This window comes from Arachis hypogaea, chromosome 14 (genome assembly GCF_003086295.3).
Source record: "Arachis hypogaea cultivar Tifrunner chromosome 14, arahy.Tifrunner.gnm2.J5K5, whole genome shotgun sequence".
Classification (NCBI taxonomy): Eukaryota; Viridiplantae; Streptophyta; class Magnoliopsida; order Fabales; family Fabaceae; genus Arachis; species Arachis hypogaea.
This window is the reverse complement of record NC_092049.1, coordinates 142128452-142147207: the sequence shown is the minus strand read 5'-3', so window position 1 is coordinate 142147207 and position 18756 is coordinate 142128452. Positions and strand designations below refer to the sequence as shown.

At 30.7% G+C, this 18756-nt stretch overlaps 2 protein-coding genes and 1 long non-coding RNA gene across 3 annotated transcripts; 1 reads left to right on the top strand and 2 right to left on the bottom strand.

Annotated features, from left to right (window-relative positions):
• Positions 1–229: 229 nt before the first annotated feature.
• LOC140178502 (uncharacterized) lies at positions 230–714 on the bottom strand. Its single transcript, XR_011871669.1, has 3 exons — positions 601–714; positions 441–512; positions 230–365 (listed from the first exon to the last, which is right to left on the bottom strand). It is a non-coding gene; the product is annotated as an uncharacterized lncRNA (long non-coding RNA).
• A 1098-nt stretch (positions 715–1812) lies between these two features.
• LOC112798195 (uncharacterized) lies at positions 1813–6340 on the bottom strand. The gene is made up of 5 exons (XM_025841406.2): positions 5764–6340; positions 4912–5027; positions 3367–3572; positions 2653–3073; positions 1813–2572 (listed from the first exon to the last, which is right to left on the bottom strand). Exons 4-5 carry the CDS (start codon positions 2998–3000, stop codon positions 2174–2176), a joined length of 747 nt encoding a protein of 248 aa, XP_025697191.1. The 5' UTR covers positions 3001–3073; positions 3367–3572; positions 4912–5027; positions 5764–6340; the 3' UTR covers positions 1813–2173.
• A 1549-nt stretch (positions 6341–7889) lies between these two features.
• LOC112798194 (glucan endo-1,3-beta-glucosidase-like) lies at positions 7890–11416 on the top strand. Its single transcript, XM_025841405.2, has 4 exons — positions 7890–8627; positions 9177–9755; positions 10652–10949; positions 11057–11416. The coding sequence occupies exons 1-4, from the start codon at positions 8175–8177 to the stop codon at positions 11083–11085; spliced, it is 1359 nt and encodes a 452-aa protein (XP_025697190.1). The 5' UTR covers positions 7890–8174; the 3' UTR covers positions 11086–11416.
• The last annotated feature ends 7340 nt before the right edge of the window (positions 11417–18756 follow it).

The following is an 18756-nucleotide window of genomic DNA, read 5'->3' as shown; positions in this document are numbered from 1 at the left end:
TAATAGCCTAGCCCACATTCTATTTTAATAGGAAAAGAAGATAAACAGATCAAATTCGTCGAAGATAAAAGAAAAAGAAGACTAATTAGATCAAATTTGAATAAGATGATGCAAAAATTCTTTCATACCAAGTTCAAGTGATGGACGTGTGTTAGAACCTTGAGTTCAGCAAGGAATTTTTTTGATGCTTGCATATCCATTCTCTTAGTTGCCGCTTTCTGCAAAATAAATGAGTATAGAATTGCATCTCAATCTAGGAAACATTCTTATGATTTAATAGAGATTTTAAACAGCATGTGACATAAATAAATAGAAGTAGCGCCGGATAATAGAAGCCGAACTCTTCCACCTAAGCCTTGTTTTATCTGTCATAAAAGAAAACATCAATCCAATTTTCAGGTCAAATTTCACCAACAGAAATCACAGTAAAGTGCAGTTACCTTATCAAATACAAGCCTATCAAAAAATGGTGCTGCTTTGTCTTGTGGAAGACCCTTCTCTAAGTATCCTAACTTGCTGTCATAAGAATCTAGACTAATTACTTTGCATGATATTGGAAATTAAGGGTCTAAAATAGAATTGTTTAGTGGTGAAACGTACTAATTATATGCATACTGAAACAATGCACTTCCGAATGCTCCTCCGGATGAAATTTTGCTGTTGATAACTTCAGGAACAAGTCATTAGTTATAACTAAGACATTTATGAGCTAAGGTAGTAGTAGGACAAAAGTAATGTCTCTCTACCAGCATAAACACGGTCGAAAACTCTAGGAACGCCACAAAATATAGTTAGCTTCAACACCTGAACATCCTCTATTAAGTACCTTACATCCTGAAACAATTAACATGGAACGAAGCATCAAAATGAGACATATACAAGACATATACAGGAAGTAGAACTCACAGAAGGAATCTTGTTTTCCTGTACAAATGCTATTGAAACTTGAGCATGGTTTATGATAAACTCCACTGCATTTGGACCTGTTCTTAGGTACCTCAAGAATCATTAGGGAAATGCTTGGAATAATAAAAAGCATCTAAAAATCAATGAGAAAAGGAGTTAAAAATATACCAAGTGTGTCATATAATGGGACATATGTTACTGAATGGCTATTACAAGCCTGCAGCCGCCAAATTTAAATCAAGTTTAGTACTAAACAGTTTCTTGCTGATCAAGTATCATTTTAATCTGAACAAAATTTTAAACCTTGTCGAAATTAAATAAATACTTTTCTAGAGCAGTAAAAGCATGGAGTTACTGTGCAATCCTTTTAATCTTGTGTAAGACTTAAAACCAGTATTCTTCAAGCATTACTTGCACAAGTAACAAGGACAACTAACATATAAAGTGTTTTCAATACAAATCATGTTACTATCATTAAGCTGGTGATTATGAAATATATTTAGTTTAAGAAGAAAGCATCACCTATATGAGTAGTTCAGTTTTTAGTCGTCTACTTGCTTCATGTTCACTGCGTGCTTCACCGCATTGACTAATGATTGCATCAATTTCATCAAGAAATATGGTTGAGGGGGGCATGGTGTCTTGTAAGATCAAATAACACCTTTATCAACTTCTCGGAATCACCTGCAATCTAGAATAAATTCTGAAAAAGTACAGGCCCAGTTGCCCACTATATTATAAACTAAACAAAGAAGAATAAGGAGCACTTTGAAAGCTCTTTCTCTTCCTTACAAGATAAAGACAATTTAATCTAAACAAAGGAGGAATCTAGGCATTCAAATGAAGCAATGTTATCTAAAATACAAGAATAATTCTAGATCCTCATAATTGCCAAACAAGGAAAAATATTTGAATGCTCTAAAAATGTATTTAGTAACTTCTGAAAAACTTCAATGTCTTTTACACAAGCATATCCTCATTCTCATAATAGTTTTCATTGATTATTGGAAGATCATCATCTACAACTATTCTCGCCAATTTTATATTTGTATTTTCATCTGGAAAAAGAGACTCTAAGTCTTGTGGTGGATAATTATCATTGGATACTGCAATTTCGTCATCTTCACCCATATTATCTCCACCCATGTTATACAAATCTCTTGGCTTCAAGTGAATTGGTATGCACCATCCTTTTTTCTTCTCATCATCCACATAATATACCATCTGGGCTTCAGAAGCTTTAATATATGGCTCGTCATCTTCATGTTCACCAGTATGTATGAGCCTTGTAAAGTTCACAGATAAAAAAATTCAAATTGTCCTTTTTGATTCCTCTAGGACTAGTTGTGTTTGCCCATTGACATTTAAACAAGAGAACTGTAAAGTCATTGTAGAAAAGCTCAATGATGTCTACCAACTTTCCATAATAAGGTACCGCACCAAAGTTCATTCGGGTATCTTTACTACTTGAGTAACTTCTTGTTCCAAATGTACCAAAGACTCCGCTATTCTGAGTTTTTAATCCATTATCCCTTGCCAAAGTTCGAAATCTATATCCGTTAACATCATATGAAGAGAACTTTCTTGCTTGTTCATATGGTCCTTGAGAAAGACTGATAAGAATGTCTTTATCCACATCAGGAAGTTTGTTGATATTAGTACAAATCTAAAAGCACATTAACATGTTTGTGTTAGTCATAGACATATTGCAAAAATAGAAAATGAAATAAGTGAAATTTCTCTTACATGATTAGAGAACCAATCAACAAATTCTCTATAAACCTTTTTGTCTATCTCAGTAGTATCCCTTGTTCGGCTTCTTAATCTTTTCTTCACAATATCTCTATAATCCCTAAGATAGTTATCAATTGCACGACAATTTGTCAAAACATGCCTATGAGCCTGCCTATTCTCAATTGGTGATAAAGTAAAATATGTGAAACCAGTATTTGACTCTCCAACTTGAGGAAACAACTTAGATATTCGTGAATTGGGATATATCTGGGTAGGCTCATTACCAACACGCTTATGTCGATTCCATATTGTCTCAATATTGTCCAGGTATCTTGAACAAAATGTAAGGATCTCTTGCATAAGATAACCTTCAGCAATAGAGCCCTCTGGTTGTGCTTTATTACGCACATAAGATTTTAGTTGTCCCAAGTACCTATTAATTAAGCCAAAACTATTAATATTAATAGGAAACTTATACACTATTTTAAAATTAAGGTAAAGAAATTTATTGAGTTTCGTGGCTTTGTGATCCATGACTTATCCATTGAACCAATATAAGAATATTCCTTCAAATTTCAAACAAGAGTATATCCTTAATTCTATCTACAATGCAATAAATACTAAACTATGAAAAGTACCATGCAATAAAAATATAGTTTGTGCAGTAGTAAAAATAAATATAAACTAAGAAAGGCACTCCTAAACATAGTTCATAACAACACTTACAGATGAGAGGCTAAAATTTCTTAAGAGCAGATGCAGGTTCAAGGCTTGAGGGTAAACTTGCTAGGCTCGGTGTATTTTGCTTCTAGCTGATCAACTTTGTTAAATTTAAAACCCCTGATTCTCAATACCTCAGGCTCCTTGGAATCCTTATGGTCGACAGTTTCAAGGGTCCAACCTTTGTTCTGAACTGGACCAATTGCATTAACCTATTAAAAAAGAAGAGAAAAAAAAAACTCGCATTAATCTAAACGTTAAATAAAAAACAAGGTCTTCCATGCATGTGTATTAATACTGAACAAGACAAATTTCAAGATTTGATTAATTTGGGGGTATGTAAAAATAAAAATGAAATAGAAACAATGCAATTATAAGGCAAATGACAATATAAAGTATTTAGGATATTCATAGAAAAATTCAAAACTTTTATTTTTTAAAACTGGGATATCTTCACTAGTTATTTGGATAAGTTGGAGTCCAGTAGATTGTATGATTGACTTGATTTTATTTTAGTCTATATCTGTTATGGTGTTAAAAATTTAAATTATTATCTTCTCTCACCAAGCTCTAATTGTTTTATCTGCGCTACATCTAGTAACTATTCCTTCTAAGCTGTCATTGGTGGAAAATCTGCTAGACTCTTGTGGAATAATAATAAGGTTTGAAAAGTAATTTTAATAGTTAGAAAAGTTTTGATTCTTAAAAATAAATCCTTATCATAAAAAAGTCAAAGTATATATATATATATGGGAAATGCTTTAATTAAATTTGACGGTCCAGGATCCCAATAGCAGATGTCTTAGTTCTATCTTTCCTGATCCTGGTCCAACATTGAAAAACACTAATTCTGGTCCAAAACTGGTATTAAAGAGAAAGAAAGCACTAGTAAAAATAGCAGCAGCAGTAGTCTCGCAATGTGAAATATATTAGCAATGGAGAATTGGAAATCTCATATATATATATATATATATATATATATATATATATATATATATATATATATATTAGCAATTTCATTTCTGTTTCATGACACATATGCTACATTAATTTATTTCCTATAATATAGAAGTTAGACACCTAAGTCAATATGAACACAAGAAAGTTAATAAGAAATGGAATTTTTATACTAGTAGTGATGGTAGTCTTTTGCTTTTAGCTTTTGCTATAAATTAGTCATCAAGCTTACATCGAGTTTATAGGTGCACAAAAACAAAACTACCAGGTTTTACAAGGATGGACATAAGATAGAGAGATGAAATCTAAGACTAAAGTTAAGCTAATTAGCTTTTTCATTTCTAGTATAGCAATTTGCATAATTCAGGAAGATGACTAACCGATTCATGATGTCATCAAGGCACAAAAACATCAAAGAAATCAAGAGAAGAAATAATAAAGGGAGAATTCAAAGAAATCTAGTTGAAGCATTTCATCGAACATGTTAAGTGCAGAAAGAAGAAATCAGAGAATTCAAGATCATATATCCTAATACCGTAAGAGAAAAATATGCCACATTATTTATATGCAATTGAATAAATACATTATTATTACCTTCAAAGGAAGTTTTCTTTCTCTTCCTGCTGGATTAATCACACCCTTCTCCTTTAGATTCTTCAAGGCCTTGGTCCATGCAAATATCTATCCATCCCTCTTCAGAATTCAGATGCCTAACGTAGTGCAAAGCAAAAGTAGTGCAATCACAAATCATATGAAATGACCAAAGATATATTAGACACATGGAAAAAGCTGTGTCTTTGTTCTTGAAACAAGAAACACACACAAAAGCTAACTCAAAGAAGAACATCATATATTATGATAAATTTTGCATTGCACAAAATCAGAGCTGCAACTCTGAAGTTGGTTACAAGATTAGATTGAAACCACAAATTCTACCTATGACTAATCCACAATATAAACTCAGAGCCAACTAAAAGCATTGTTAAATACTCAATTGAAGAGCTAATTCACAATATAATATGAACAAAAGTAAAACATCAAAGCAGAGATTATAATAAAACCTAATGATAAGAGACATTTTTAATGTCAAACTTGTACTGCAATAGCAATAGAAATAAGAGAAGGCAAAGAAAAAAATTAAACAACTTTGGTTGAAGCATTTCATCGAACATGTTGAATATTATGGTTGAAAGAGAAGAAATGGTTACCGAAAAGAGCCCATAGATTAAAGAGCTCCTGCTGAATTTAATCACACATTGAATTTACATCTCATAAAGAGGCAATATCAAAGCTAATCTAGTAAAATAGATCGATGAACAAAGAAATTTAAAAAGTTGAATCCATATATGTTAACACATCAAGTCATCAATAATCGATTAATCAGAAAACAAGATCTTGAGAGAGGCACAAAAACTAGACGAGAGCATATCAGTGGAGAGAACTGACCGAAGGCGGGAGAGTTCAGAGGCAGTGACGGAGACTGAGGGATCAGAGCAGAGAGCAGAGCAGTGGCGGCGAGAGCAGATTTGAAGCAAAAACAGAGCAATGACGGAGAGAGGTACAAAAGAGAAAAAGAGAGCAGATCGGAGACTAGCTCAGAGGTGGCGAACGACAAATGCTAACTTCCTAGAGATTCAGATTCAAATCTGCGAACGCCATCTTTCATCTCATCTCTGCAGTAGTAGGACTGAACGACGAAGAAAGCTGAACCACGAAGAACGCGAACCGCGAAGAGCACGAACACCATTGTTACGTTCTCATCTCTTCTCGTCTAATCTCAACTCCAATTGCTACATGACCAATTGAATCAGTTAGGGTTTTGGAAAATAGAAAATAAGAAGAAAAAGAAGCAAAAGAATAAATTGCTATGTTTCTTATTACTAGGACACTTAAATTTTTAGTAACGCTAAAAAAATTATATAAATAAGTGTCACCATTTTATTTAATAACGACTGTTTAAGTAAGGGTCATAAAATAAGTGTAGTTATTCATCTAATTTGGTGTAGTGAATCGTGTATATTCTTAAATGGATCATTTGTGTGCGACTTATTCAATTTAAAAGTTAGAATGTAATAGAAGATATTATTATTAAATAATTTAATTATAAATTTTTAAAAAATAAAGACAAAATACGAAAATAAAAATCATAGAAAGTTATAAATAGATAATTATAAATTGGATGAAGATGGTTTTTGACGCTTTTTAATTTAACAATACATGATGTCGTTGTCTTAGGAAGACTTTTGTTTGTTGAATATCCAGAATTGAAGTTGAATCTGATTCCAAATTAATGGTGTTTCCCCACCGTATACATATAAGCATGGCGTGCCCCTATCTTGTGGTATTGCATTTTAACTTTGTTCTTTTCTTTTTCCCATACATTATTATTATTAATCTATTCATGAATGGTTTTCTAGCCGTTCAAGCAAGGCTGCTATATGCCACATAAAATTCAATCTCCAAAGTTTTTAACTCTCTGTCTTTTACTTTTCTACTTCGCCGTTATTACGTTTTACAATTACCATAGGATTTGACTAGAGTCAAATCCAGCTCGAACTTACCTTATTGAATCAAACTTTATTTCTAATTTTCTGTGTACTTTCACTTTCTTTTTGTTACCCCATAATCCAAGATTAATTAACCATCATGAAGAGATGATTATTATCAACTATTTAATTGTGCCGTGAAATCCTTGTAATCAATCAATTCTATATTTATTGTTGCATCACGCTTTCACTCTTTTATTCTTACAATCTTCAAAATGACAAAATAAAACCTAACTTTACCAAAAGAATAAAAAGAGAAGGAAAATAAAATATCAGATATTTAAATCTTATTTTATAAAGTAAAGTATCGATTTTGTCCTTAACGTTTGGGGTAAATATTATTTGTGTCCCTAATGTTTAAATCGTCTTATTTGTATCTTCTAATGTTTGTAAAAGTGATTTAATATTATCCTGCCGTCAATTATACATCATGAGCGCTTTAGTTTGAGTTTTAAAAATCTCTTCTTGAAGTTAGAATACAAATGTATGGAATAGAATCGATAATTTATTCCGAAAAATAGCTCATCAAATGTTGAAACTAATTCCTACAACATTTACATAATTTACTTTTCTAGGGACATAATTGAATCTAAACATAAATAGTGGGTATAATATTAAAATCGAACATATCCAAGTGAGATCTAATTGATAATGAATACATTCAAGTTAGAATAATCTGATTTGTTAGTATAATTGATAGTAGATAACATTGAATTATTTCTATAAACGTTAAAGATATAAATAGGACGATTTAAACGATAGAAATATAAATAGGACTTACAAAAAAAATATTTTATTCTATTTTATATATGTAGCAATTAATTCACCAGTAACAAATTTTTAAAATAGGATTTAAATTAACAGTAACTTAATATTTAGTCTATCAAATTAAAAGATATAAAAAATACAGATTATATATTATTTATATTTCTATAAATAATTGCCCCATACACGATTAGCCACATATTGTTGAAAGATACGCATATGAATATGATATATCCGCAAAATAATAAGCACACCACATTTATTCATCTACAAATTAATTACACGATGTGTCTTATTTTGACCAGTGATGTCCAAATATTATTTGTTATAAAAAATAAAAAAAAGGAAGAAAAGAAAACACGTCAACTTGGTAGAGAGTAGAGACCCCAATTAATCTTCTAAGCTTAGCTTCATCTATAAATAACCGTAAATAACACAATACCGTTGGTTCTCATTCTCAAACTCCAATATAAAACAAACACAAAAACAAAACAAATAACATCACAAAACAAAAGCTTAGAAAAAAAAAAAAAAAAAAAGCCAACCATGGCTTCCACCAAGCCATCTTTCATCCCTCTCCTCCTCCTCTTCCTCCGCCTCTTCACCGCCGCATACTCCATCGGAGTCAACTACGGCACCCTCGGAGACAACCTGCCTCCGCCGACCGCGGTGGCCAACTTCCTGAAAACAAGAACCAACGTGGACAGCGTTAAGATCTTCAGCGTGGACCCTCAGATCCTTCGCGCCTTCGCTAACACAGGGATCTCCGTCACCGTAACGGCACCTAACGGAGACATACTAGGTTTAGGAAACATCAATACGGCGAGACAGTGGGTTGTTAACAACATTAAACCGTTTGTTCCTCAGACGAAGATCAAATACATCCTCGTTGGAAGCGAAGTTTTGCATTGGGGCGATGCTACCATGATTATGGGCCTTGTTCCTGCCATGAGAACCCTTCACGCTGCTCTTCTCGCTGAGGGTATCAGAGACATTAAGGTAACATATTATTAACATTTATTATTTTCATTTTTTTGGGTTTTGAAATAGTAGCTAACAAGACCCAGAATTTTTTTTTTGTAACCAAATATAGGAGACTCGAATCTGCAACCTCTTAATTGAATATGGAGAGATTATGTCATTTGAGCTCTAACTTTTCATATGAATATTAATTAATATAAGTTAAATTTTTGGTTTTTCAACCTATTTTGAACTCTCTAGCTAGGTGATGATATCATTAACAAAGATTATAGTCCTTGTGGGGTTCAAAATTCAAATAGGTGGCCCAATAGAAAACAATTTTATAAAAATTATTCACTGCTAATTAAACAAGTAATTTTTTTCATGATATTTTCAGCTCAGCTCAACAACCCAATGTGAATCTAAATTTTATCTAAGAGTTTATAGCTGGCATATTTAACTAAATGAATTGATGAGGATTCTTTCACAAATTGAAGATTTGAGTTTTTAGATGCATGAAATTTCCAGCTCAGATTCTGAATCTAAGCAAAGTTGATTTTTTTTTTTTTGTGATGAATAATTATTCAGGTGACGACAGCGCATTCTCTGGCGATAATGCGGCAATCAATCCCACCAAGTGCAGGAGAGTTCAGGCCCGGTTACGCAAAGCGGATATTGGGCCCAATGCTGAAGTTCCTAAAAGAAACCCAAACCCCTTTCATGGTAAACCCATACCCATACTTCGGGTACAACCCACAGAATCTAAACTTCGGAATCTTCAAGCCCAACAAAGGCCTGTACGACAACAACACCAAGCTGACCTACACGAACCAGTTCGACGCGCTCTTGGACGCCGTGCACTCCGCCATGAAGGCGTTGGGGTATGCTGACGTGGACATTGCGGTTGGCGAGACGGGATGGCCGTCGGTTTGCGATGGTTGGGACGCGTGCAGCATCGCGAACGCGCAGTCGTATAACAGTGAGCTGATTAGACACGTGGAGGCTGGTAAGGGAACCCCGTTGATGCCGAATAGAAGGTTCGAGACTTATATATTTGCTCTCTTTAATGAGAACCAGAAGCCTGGACCCATTGCTGAGAGGAACTGGGGACTCTTCCAACCCGATTTTACTCCCGTCTATGAATCTGGAATCTTACGCAATGGCCAGGTATGTCGAATTATCTAATCACTCTTAATTATCAACTTCACATAAATTTAAATTTGCGTGTCACGTCTAAACTAATAGTAAGACTAAAATAGATAATTTTAAACTTTTATTTTAATGGACCAGAATAAAAATAGAAATTGCAAGGATTACAAGAAAAAATGAATTTTTATTTTAAAGAATTATTTAAGCATTTGTACTAGATGTAGAGGATGTATCGCCAAATTTTATATAATTAACTATTTGTCTTGTTTAATAAAAAAGTTTAAAAATGATTCCTCGTGCTTAAAATTATATGCTCGGTACATGTGACTTTGTTGTTGTGTACTATATAATACTACTGAATACTAATTTTGTAGCAGCAAATTCGGGACAGGGGTATCAAATCTCAATGCACTTTTTCAATTTTAAGAAAGTAGATTGATTCCTTCATAATTTCCCGTTATATTAGCTTTTTCTTTATATAATAAATGATACTTATTATTAGTAGTACCTTTTTCTTTATACCAACTAGAATCCACAAAGTTTAAATTAGTGTCCCATGTGCATTGCATACTTTGGCAACCGTTATTATAATTACTTACTTATTTAACAAATTATTTTCTCTCATTAACTACTTAAATCAAGAATAATCTACAAAAAAAAAAAAAATTGTGTGAAGAGAACGAAAAAATGTATATAAATTTATTTAAAAAATTAATAAAAATAAAGTGTCACGTTTTCTTAAATAAATATCTAACTATATACGATAATAAATCTTTTTTTTTTACAATTTTTTCTCTTTTCACGGTAGCATACACTTTTAACTTAAAAAAAACAGACAAATTAATAAAATATTAAATAAGACAAGTTTTAACTATTTTTTATTAATTTTTTTTTTTGTTACCAAACATATGCAGAGACCAGCACCAGCTGCAAGTAACAATGGCCCGGCAACACCAACAGCCGGAGGAGGAAGCCAGAAATGGTGTGTGCCGAAGGCCGATGCAACCGCCGCAGCCATGCAAGCTAACATAAACTATGCATGCAGCCAAGGCATCGATTGCAAGCCAATCCAACCCGGTGGTGCTTGCTATGCACCCGACGACGTTAGGGCGCTCGCCGCCTACGCAATGAATGCCTACTATCAAGCCAAGGGCCGCCACGACTTCAACTGTGACTTCTCTAACTCCGCCACCATCACCTCTGACAATCCAAGTAAGATTTTTACTCGAGCAGAAATACTTGCATGTTCTTAAAACATATTTTTTGTTGCGTATTTTATTACGAATTCATAATTGTTACTTTGTGGTTGTTTCTTGTAGGCCACGGTACTTGTCAACTCCAAGCTTGAAGATCATAATGATATAATCAAGGGACGAAAGCAGAGTGATTAAGCCTAATTATTAATTAATCTACGAGAGAAGATATATATAGAGAGAGGAATATCATTGCGGCATGATCTTAATTACAAAGAAATATGGGATATGGGATGGGGGAAAATGGTGGTATGGATATGACCTTGTGTTAATTTGTGATCTATGTGTTATTGTTATTATTTTTCATATCAAATGTATGCTCCATTATTGTTTAGTTTGTAAGTATATGATTGTTCAGAAAGACAAGAGATGGATGCTAGTTAATTAAAACAACAATTGACATGAAATTATTCCATGGTTGGCTAAGTCTATGGTGTTTAATTTGTGTATTTTTCTCAACTATATATGTCCTTCCTTATTTATTTATTTATTTATTTTATTTATTTTTTTGCGACTCAAGGCAACACTGGCTACTACTAATTAAGTTCCACTTGATTTTCGTTGATGGAGAATGAGAAAAATGAATGGATTTTCCTTGTGATATATAAATTTCATCTTCCCTTGCAATAAAAAATTTCTTTTGTTTCTTTAAACACAAATTAAGTCTAATATAACACATATTATATGAGGAGGAGTGCTAGGGGCCAGCAGATTTTGTGAGTTGTAACCATCAATTAGTCATCAATAGTGTATTTAATGGTGTGAGATTTCATCTAATGATTTAGAATCACTCATTTTTCTTTTGCTGGCTAAGTGCTGGCCAGATTTTAATAAATCTGCTGACCCCCTAGACTTTTCCTTATATGAGAGTTATGCAGTGATGAACTCAGAAAAATTTATGTTAAGGGGACAAAAATAATATACATTACTATCAAAAGATATATTAATCTAAAATATATAAAAAAAAATAAAAGTACACATTAGTTATTCAAACACAAAAAAATAAAATAATTTACATTAGCCACTAACTTTGTTCTCTTCAAATCTTAAAAGATACTTCTCTTATTGTTTTCATATTTTAAAAATGTTGAATAATTATTTCATTCTCAACTTGATTATGAGCACTATCATGGTTTTTAACATGTGTTTGTAACCGCTCTTTTTTTTTTTTTAATTTGAAAAGCCCTCTTTTACAAAAGCATCATCACTCGTATTATCAGATTTCATAAAATTGTAACAAAGACAAAAGACATCATCTTTTAAAATACTATATTCCAACAAGTTGTCAAATTCATCAAACCAATTAGCATTAAATCTACTGAGAGAAGTCCCAAAATATGTTTATGGAAAATCATGTTCTCTTGGTTGACAATGACATTTTTGTAAATAAGCTCGTCTAACTTCATTTTTGCCATTTAGATCATAATTTAAAATTTTAGGTCGTTGTCCAAGATAAGCTACTAGGCTTTCGACATTGAATTCTAAAAATTTCTTTTTATTAGAAGAAGCTAATGGAGTGACTTCAGATTTTAGTGGCAGCTTTCTTTTAAAATATTTCTACATTACTATTTATAAAAATAAAAAAAATATTCTAAATTAGTAAATTGATCAATTCACTTTAAAAATTTATATGCAATATACATACAATAGAACAAAAGATAAAAACAAATAATAAAGATCAATAAATTGAGAATAAAATAAAATGTACAAAGTCATGAAAAAAATAAAAAATTACATTAATACTTAAACGATAATTGTTTGATTAAAATTTGCAATTGAAAATATTAGAAAGAGAAACAATAAAATTAGAAGATATACAGAGTCATGAGAGTTATATAAAAAAAATAGAAAATTTAAAATTTACTTTTTTATGAAGAGAATATGATCACTAAACAAATAATAGAAAAATAAGATTGAGAATATAAAACTAAGAAGAGTGTTTAAGAGAATAAAAAAGTGACGGCTAAAATTTGAGAATAGGAGAAAACTAAATTTAATTAGGTTAAAAAAATGAGTTTGGAGTTTTGAGTAATTGGGCTTAATTTATTTATAGTAGAGTCATTTAAAAAATTAAAGTAGAAATATATATATATATATATATATATATATATTAAAAAAAAATCAAAATCACGGTGGGGGCAAGTGCCTCCTACTCATGTGTGTAGGTCCGTGTCTACAGTTATGCTACGTGTATACTAAAATCAGCCACTAATATAAAATATATGCTAGAATATAAATACATATTAAAAAATTTTATACACTAATATATTAGTAACTAATTTTGGTGTACAAGTAACATTTTTTATTACATGGAGCTATTCCTTGATGTAAGAGAAGTTCTTTACTAATTGTAAAATTAAGAAGAGTCCTCTTTTAGTTGTGATTTGGTCCCCTTTTTGGGGTCATGGACTATATAACGACTACTAATAAGGACGAAATTAACGGAGGAAGGTTAGGACAATGACAAAGATTAGCCACACTAACCTACTTAATCGGCCCATAATACTAAAATAATGGACTTTCATGTGCCCAACCTAAACTTTAGTGTACTAGCCCATGAAAACCTAAAAGATAATAGTATTGGATGAATTTTGAAGTTTTTCTCGAACACCGACATTACAAGAAAAAAAAGATAAATAGATCTTTGACTTTTGTTCTGCGGATATTTTTGTCTTTGACCATTAAAAAATATTTTTAAGTTCCTGATCTTCACAAAACTTGAACGGACCAGTCCCTGACGGAGGCATTTGGACGGATCAGTCTCTGATGGAGGCATTTGGACGGATCAGTCCCTGACGGAGGCATTTGGACAGAGAGACTGATCCGTCCAAGTTTTGTGAAAGTCAATGACTTAAAAATATTTTTCAATAGTTAAGGACGAAAATGTCTGTGGGACAAAAGGTTAGGGACCTATTTGTCTTTTTTTTTATTATATATAACGATTGCAATCAACTAATCATTTCTTTTACCATTAATTTTGTTACGTGTAGCATTATTTGCTTCTAATATTTTAATGAAATAATAATAACATGAAACATCTTTATTAACAACTAACCCCCTTCTATTTACCATGCTGGATTCTTCGTGATTTGGAATTGTTGTTGTCTGTTCGGTGAAGCACTTTATATATATATAATGTCATTTCCTTAACCACAGACAATCTTGAAGAACAAGTCCACATCTATTTTGAATTTAGACGAAAAGAGGTGACATGTATAGTATCCAAAAGGAATGGAGAAGTAATAACACTTCAGTTTGAAGTCAAACACTTTTGAAATCTTATATATATTGGTCACGCATCTTTTCAATCTCTATTACAAAATGAAATTCGTTAAAGTAATTAATAAAGTAGTATACTATTTACTCTACATTATTGTATCATATATGCTGGAAACTCAGGTGCAGTCAACTTCACATGAAGTTAATATCTGAGAGTCGTTAAATAATTTGACTAATTTGACTAAATTTTCATCTAACAACTCTCAGGTATCAACTTTACGTAAAGTCGACTTCACCTGAGTTTTTACCATCATATATATCCTTTCGAAATTACAATAATGTGCGCGACAAATAATTTATGTACACTACTTATCTGTCATTGACACTAATTTTTTCTTATCAAAGAGAATAGAATAGCTATGCACATGCATAATCTTAATTATATATAGGCCTGAAAATGAATTAAGTTAGTTCTTGAGTTAGTTAAAATTTGATTCATTAATAATTTGATAAGCTAAGTTTGTAAGCTGATAAGTCGTGAGTTTGAGTCGGCTCATGAACTTTCGATAAGCCAAGTTTGAGTTTAAGAAATAAGTTCGATTATTAACGAGTTGAGCTGTGAGCCAAGCTCAATTTTCGTAAGTTAAGCTTGAAATTTGTCTAACTCAACTCAACTCGACTCATTTTCAGCCTTAGTTATATATAAGCTAAGTGACTGGTGGTATTGGTGCATATGTTTGAGATGATGTCACAAAATTGGCTAATTAATTAACAAAAATTTTAATAATAAATATTAAAAATCAATCATCAAATTAATTATTATATATTAATATATATTTTTTAATTAATTAAATAATTAAATCCGTCATAATAAAAATCAAATTGACAATAAAGGAGTATAACTAAATTTATTTGCAATAGTATTAAATTTTTTTATGAAATACTAAATATGTATTTTTGTGTGAGTGTTTGGTAATTGATTTTTACTATACAATTAATTCATTAATAAAAAATATATAGCACATGCAAATTAGGGATCGACTTTTTATTAATAGCATCTATTAAATTTATTTCATTATTTTATCAAAATATCTATAACACATCATCGTGCTTCGTTTTAATTAAAGTGAATTATCTATTACCTTAGACAATTTAAGTACCAATTAAAAAAGTATTAGAGAATTCATAGTAGTTATCCTATTATCATGGAATATGAAAATGTCTCATTCGAATCCTATTACAAGATTATCTCAACTAAATAAATGAGACTTCACGGAATCTATCTATAATCTTAAAATAATAGCATCTAATAACTTTGCATCCACACTTAGTAATCTATTTTTACTTTATTCTCATACCAAATCTTTCAACTTTCCTTGCAAACTAAAAAAGAAAGAAAATTGAAAAACGTCAAACAACACAGCAAGCATCTATTATTATTGAGATTTTTATTACTATGCATCTTAAAATAAAGAGCCAACATCAGCTATATGATTATATGCTATATATCTATATACTATGATGCACTGACACTGATATCGATATGGGACACGACACGACACGGGACACGTCGATAAGCGAATTTGAAAATCTTATAAGACACGGGGACACGCATACATATAACATATAAAGTATTTTTTAGATAAATTATAATGATATTTTGATATTTTATTGACACTAAAATATAAATTAATTTTTTAATTATTTTTAATATCTTATTTTAATTATATTAAGTATTTAAAATATTTTTTGTTTTAATAAATAATAATATATACTATATCTAAATTTATTTAAAAAATATATGTTAAGAATAATATTGGACACACTGACACGTGATGGTATTTAGATGTGTCCAAGCGTGTCCAGTGAATAATTTTTTATTTTTTATTAAGACACGGTTTGGACACAGCAAACATGCGTGTCGGACGAGTATCAATAAGTGTCGTGTCCAAAATGTATCCGATACGCGGATACGGTAACTCAGCGAAGTATCCGTGCTTCATAGTCTATATATGTACATGAAATCCTGCACGTTAGATTATTGATCATAATTATGGTTGGTAGTTTTCGTGCCAACTAATTAAGAGGTTGAAGGCATAATCTCAATCCAACACACTTTATGAATTAGCCTATCGATTAATAAAAAGAACTAACCTTTTGTTGAAACCTTGTGTCAATGTGTCCATCAGTTCTGGTGTTTGACATTGATCCACCAATAATAATAATAATAATAATAATAATAATAATAATAATAATAATAATAATAATAATAATCCTGTACTTTATTAGATATATAATTATTTATATAACTTTACCTATTAATTCTTTTACATTTTGTAAATGTAAATATAATACATAAGATGACATAATAACATTGTTTAATTTATATAAATAATTTATTATAGATGCTTATAATAAATAAGATGAATATACTACATTTATATATTTATATTGTACTAAGTTGCATCTACACTACATTTATAGTTGCACAATGTTTTTTGTTTTCGAGTGTTCATGATTATGTCTCAATTTTAGGTAAACCTATGTTATTTTTAAAAAATTATATATATATATATATATATATATATATATATATATATATATATATATATATATATATATGCAAAAAATTTTTACGTTTTGATAAATTTTGTATAATCTTTTTTTATTTGTCGATACTATTTTTTGTGACAAAAAATCGAATCTAATATTTTTAATGAAATTCTTAATATTATATCATAAATTATTCATCTAAAATTAAAATTTAAACAGGTAAATAAAAGTACTTGGATAATTATTATATATCTTACAATTTCGATTATCTTATTACTCAACTTTAAAAATTAATAACCTTATTGAGTTCCTTACTGTTTGGTAGAAGTGATAAATAATATACCCCCAAGAAAAAGCGATATATAGCTGATGAGCTGAGAGACCAATAATTGAAAAGGTTTTTCTTTTATTTTTCAATCCAATTTTGTTATTACGATATGTGTTGAATAACTTCTACACCAACTAATCAAAGTTGTCATAGACAATGAAAGATACTAGGTTCAAGTAAGAGAGGGAGTAGAAAAAGAAAGAATTCAAGAAAGAAGAGGAAGTACAAACAGAGTATATATAGAGAAGAGAAAAAAGGTTCTGCTTGAATAGTGTGTTGGTAAAGTGAGTTTTAATGTTACACAATAATAACTTAGCTCCAATTATTTATAGTAGAGGAATTACAGCTGTTACAAGCTAAACTGATTATTAATAAATTAATTGATATGTGCTTAATTACAACCAGTTAACTAACAAATTGATCACAAACTAATTAACTAATTCTGTTTACACTAATTCAGCATCAGTTAATGTATTTATCATGATCTTTGCTGTTTGACTGTTCTTCAACATCAAAGTTATTGTATCTATCATGACCCTCTTTATGACCCTCTCTGCTGAGCCTGCTTTCATCAGTGGATGTCTCCAAACTTTTAACTATTAGTTCTTTTCTGAACTCAAGAAAGGCACCACTGGGCAGTGATTTTGTCAATACATCAGCTAGTTGCACAGTCCCAAAAACATGACTTACTTGAATAACTCTTTTTGTAACATAATCTCTTACAAAATGGAGATCAATTTCAAAATGTTTTGACTTAGAATGCAAGATTGAATTAGCAGCAAGTAACACAGCACTCAAGTTATCACAGTGGAGCTGTTGAGAGTTTTGTTCTTAATTCAACCATAAGGTTCTTAATCCAAATTAGTTCGGCAACTAAATCAACCATCGCCCTATACTCTGCTTCAGTATTAGACCTGTCAACAACACCCTGCTTCTTTGAACTCCACGAAACCAGATTATTCCCAAGAAAAGAGATGATATCACACAATGGACCTCCGGTTATGATTCTGCATTGGATAATTCAAAATTAAAGACGAAATCAGTAAAGAGGAACGAAAAGAAGAAGAAAAAGCGACTTCAGACTGCCTTGAAAAGGAAAAGAATTTAGAATTAAATGTAACCGAAGATAGTACGAAGCTAGAAGCAGTCAAGAATGATCTTGGATCAGCTAATGTATGATAATAATGCGTTTTCGTTAAAATAAATTTATAATAATAGAAGAAGAAGAATGCAATTAATTAATGAATAACCATAGATAAATTTATAGAAAGTAGAGAATCACGAATTCGGATCCTCTAAATTTTAAATTTTTATTTTAGATGATAAAGTGTGATCTATTAGATTTAAATAGTTTTTTTTCATATTATTTTTGTCTCACCTATAAAATAAATAATGAGAGATCACACTTTACCTTCTAAAATAAAATTTAAAATTAAAAAAAATGTATATATACACCAATCTCTCAATAGTATTATTATTATTTTTATATGAATATAAACAGAGAAATGAAACAGACAATTTTAAAGAAAGTAAAAACTCAACACATAAAGTGGAACACATATAAACAATAAACAATAAAATAAAGTATATGAAACTAAAATAACTCTTATGTCATTTTCAGCAAAACTATTAACAATATCAATTGACTATTACACCACTTTCTTGA

What these genes read in the sequence shown, in the direction of transcription:
- LOC112798195 (XM_025841406.2), bottom strand. Translation starts at nt 3,000, where the DNA reads ATGCAAGAGATCCTTACATTTTGTTCAAGATACCTGGACAATATTGAG. An exon ending in TTGATTGGTTCTCTAATCAT is followed by an intron (nt 2,573 to 2,652) that starts GTAAGAGAAATT and finishes ATGTGCTTTTAG; the next exon opens with ATTTGTACTAATATCAACAA.
- LOC112798194 (XM_025841405.2), top strand. Translation starts at nt 8,175, where the DNA reads ATGGCTTCCACCAAGCCATCTTTCATCCCTCTCCTCCTCCTCTTCCTC. An exon ending in GAATCTTACGCAATGGCCAG is followed by an intron (nt 9,756 to 10,651) that starts GTATGTCGAATT and finishes AAACATATGCAG; the next exon opens with AGACCAGCACCAGCTGCAAG. An exon ending in CATCACCTCTGACAATCCAA is followed by an intron (nt 10,950 to 11,056) that starts GTAAGATTTTTA and finishes TGTTTCTTGTAG; the next exon opens with GCCACGGTACTTGTCAACTC.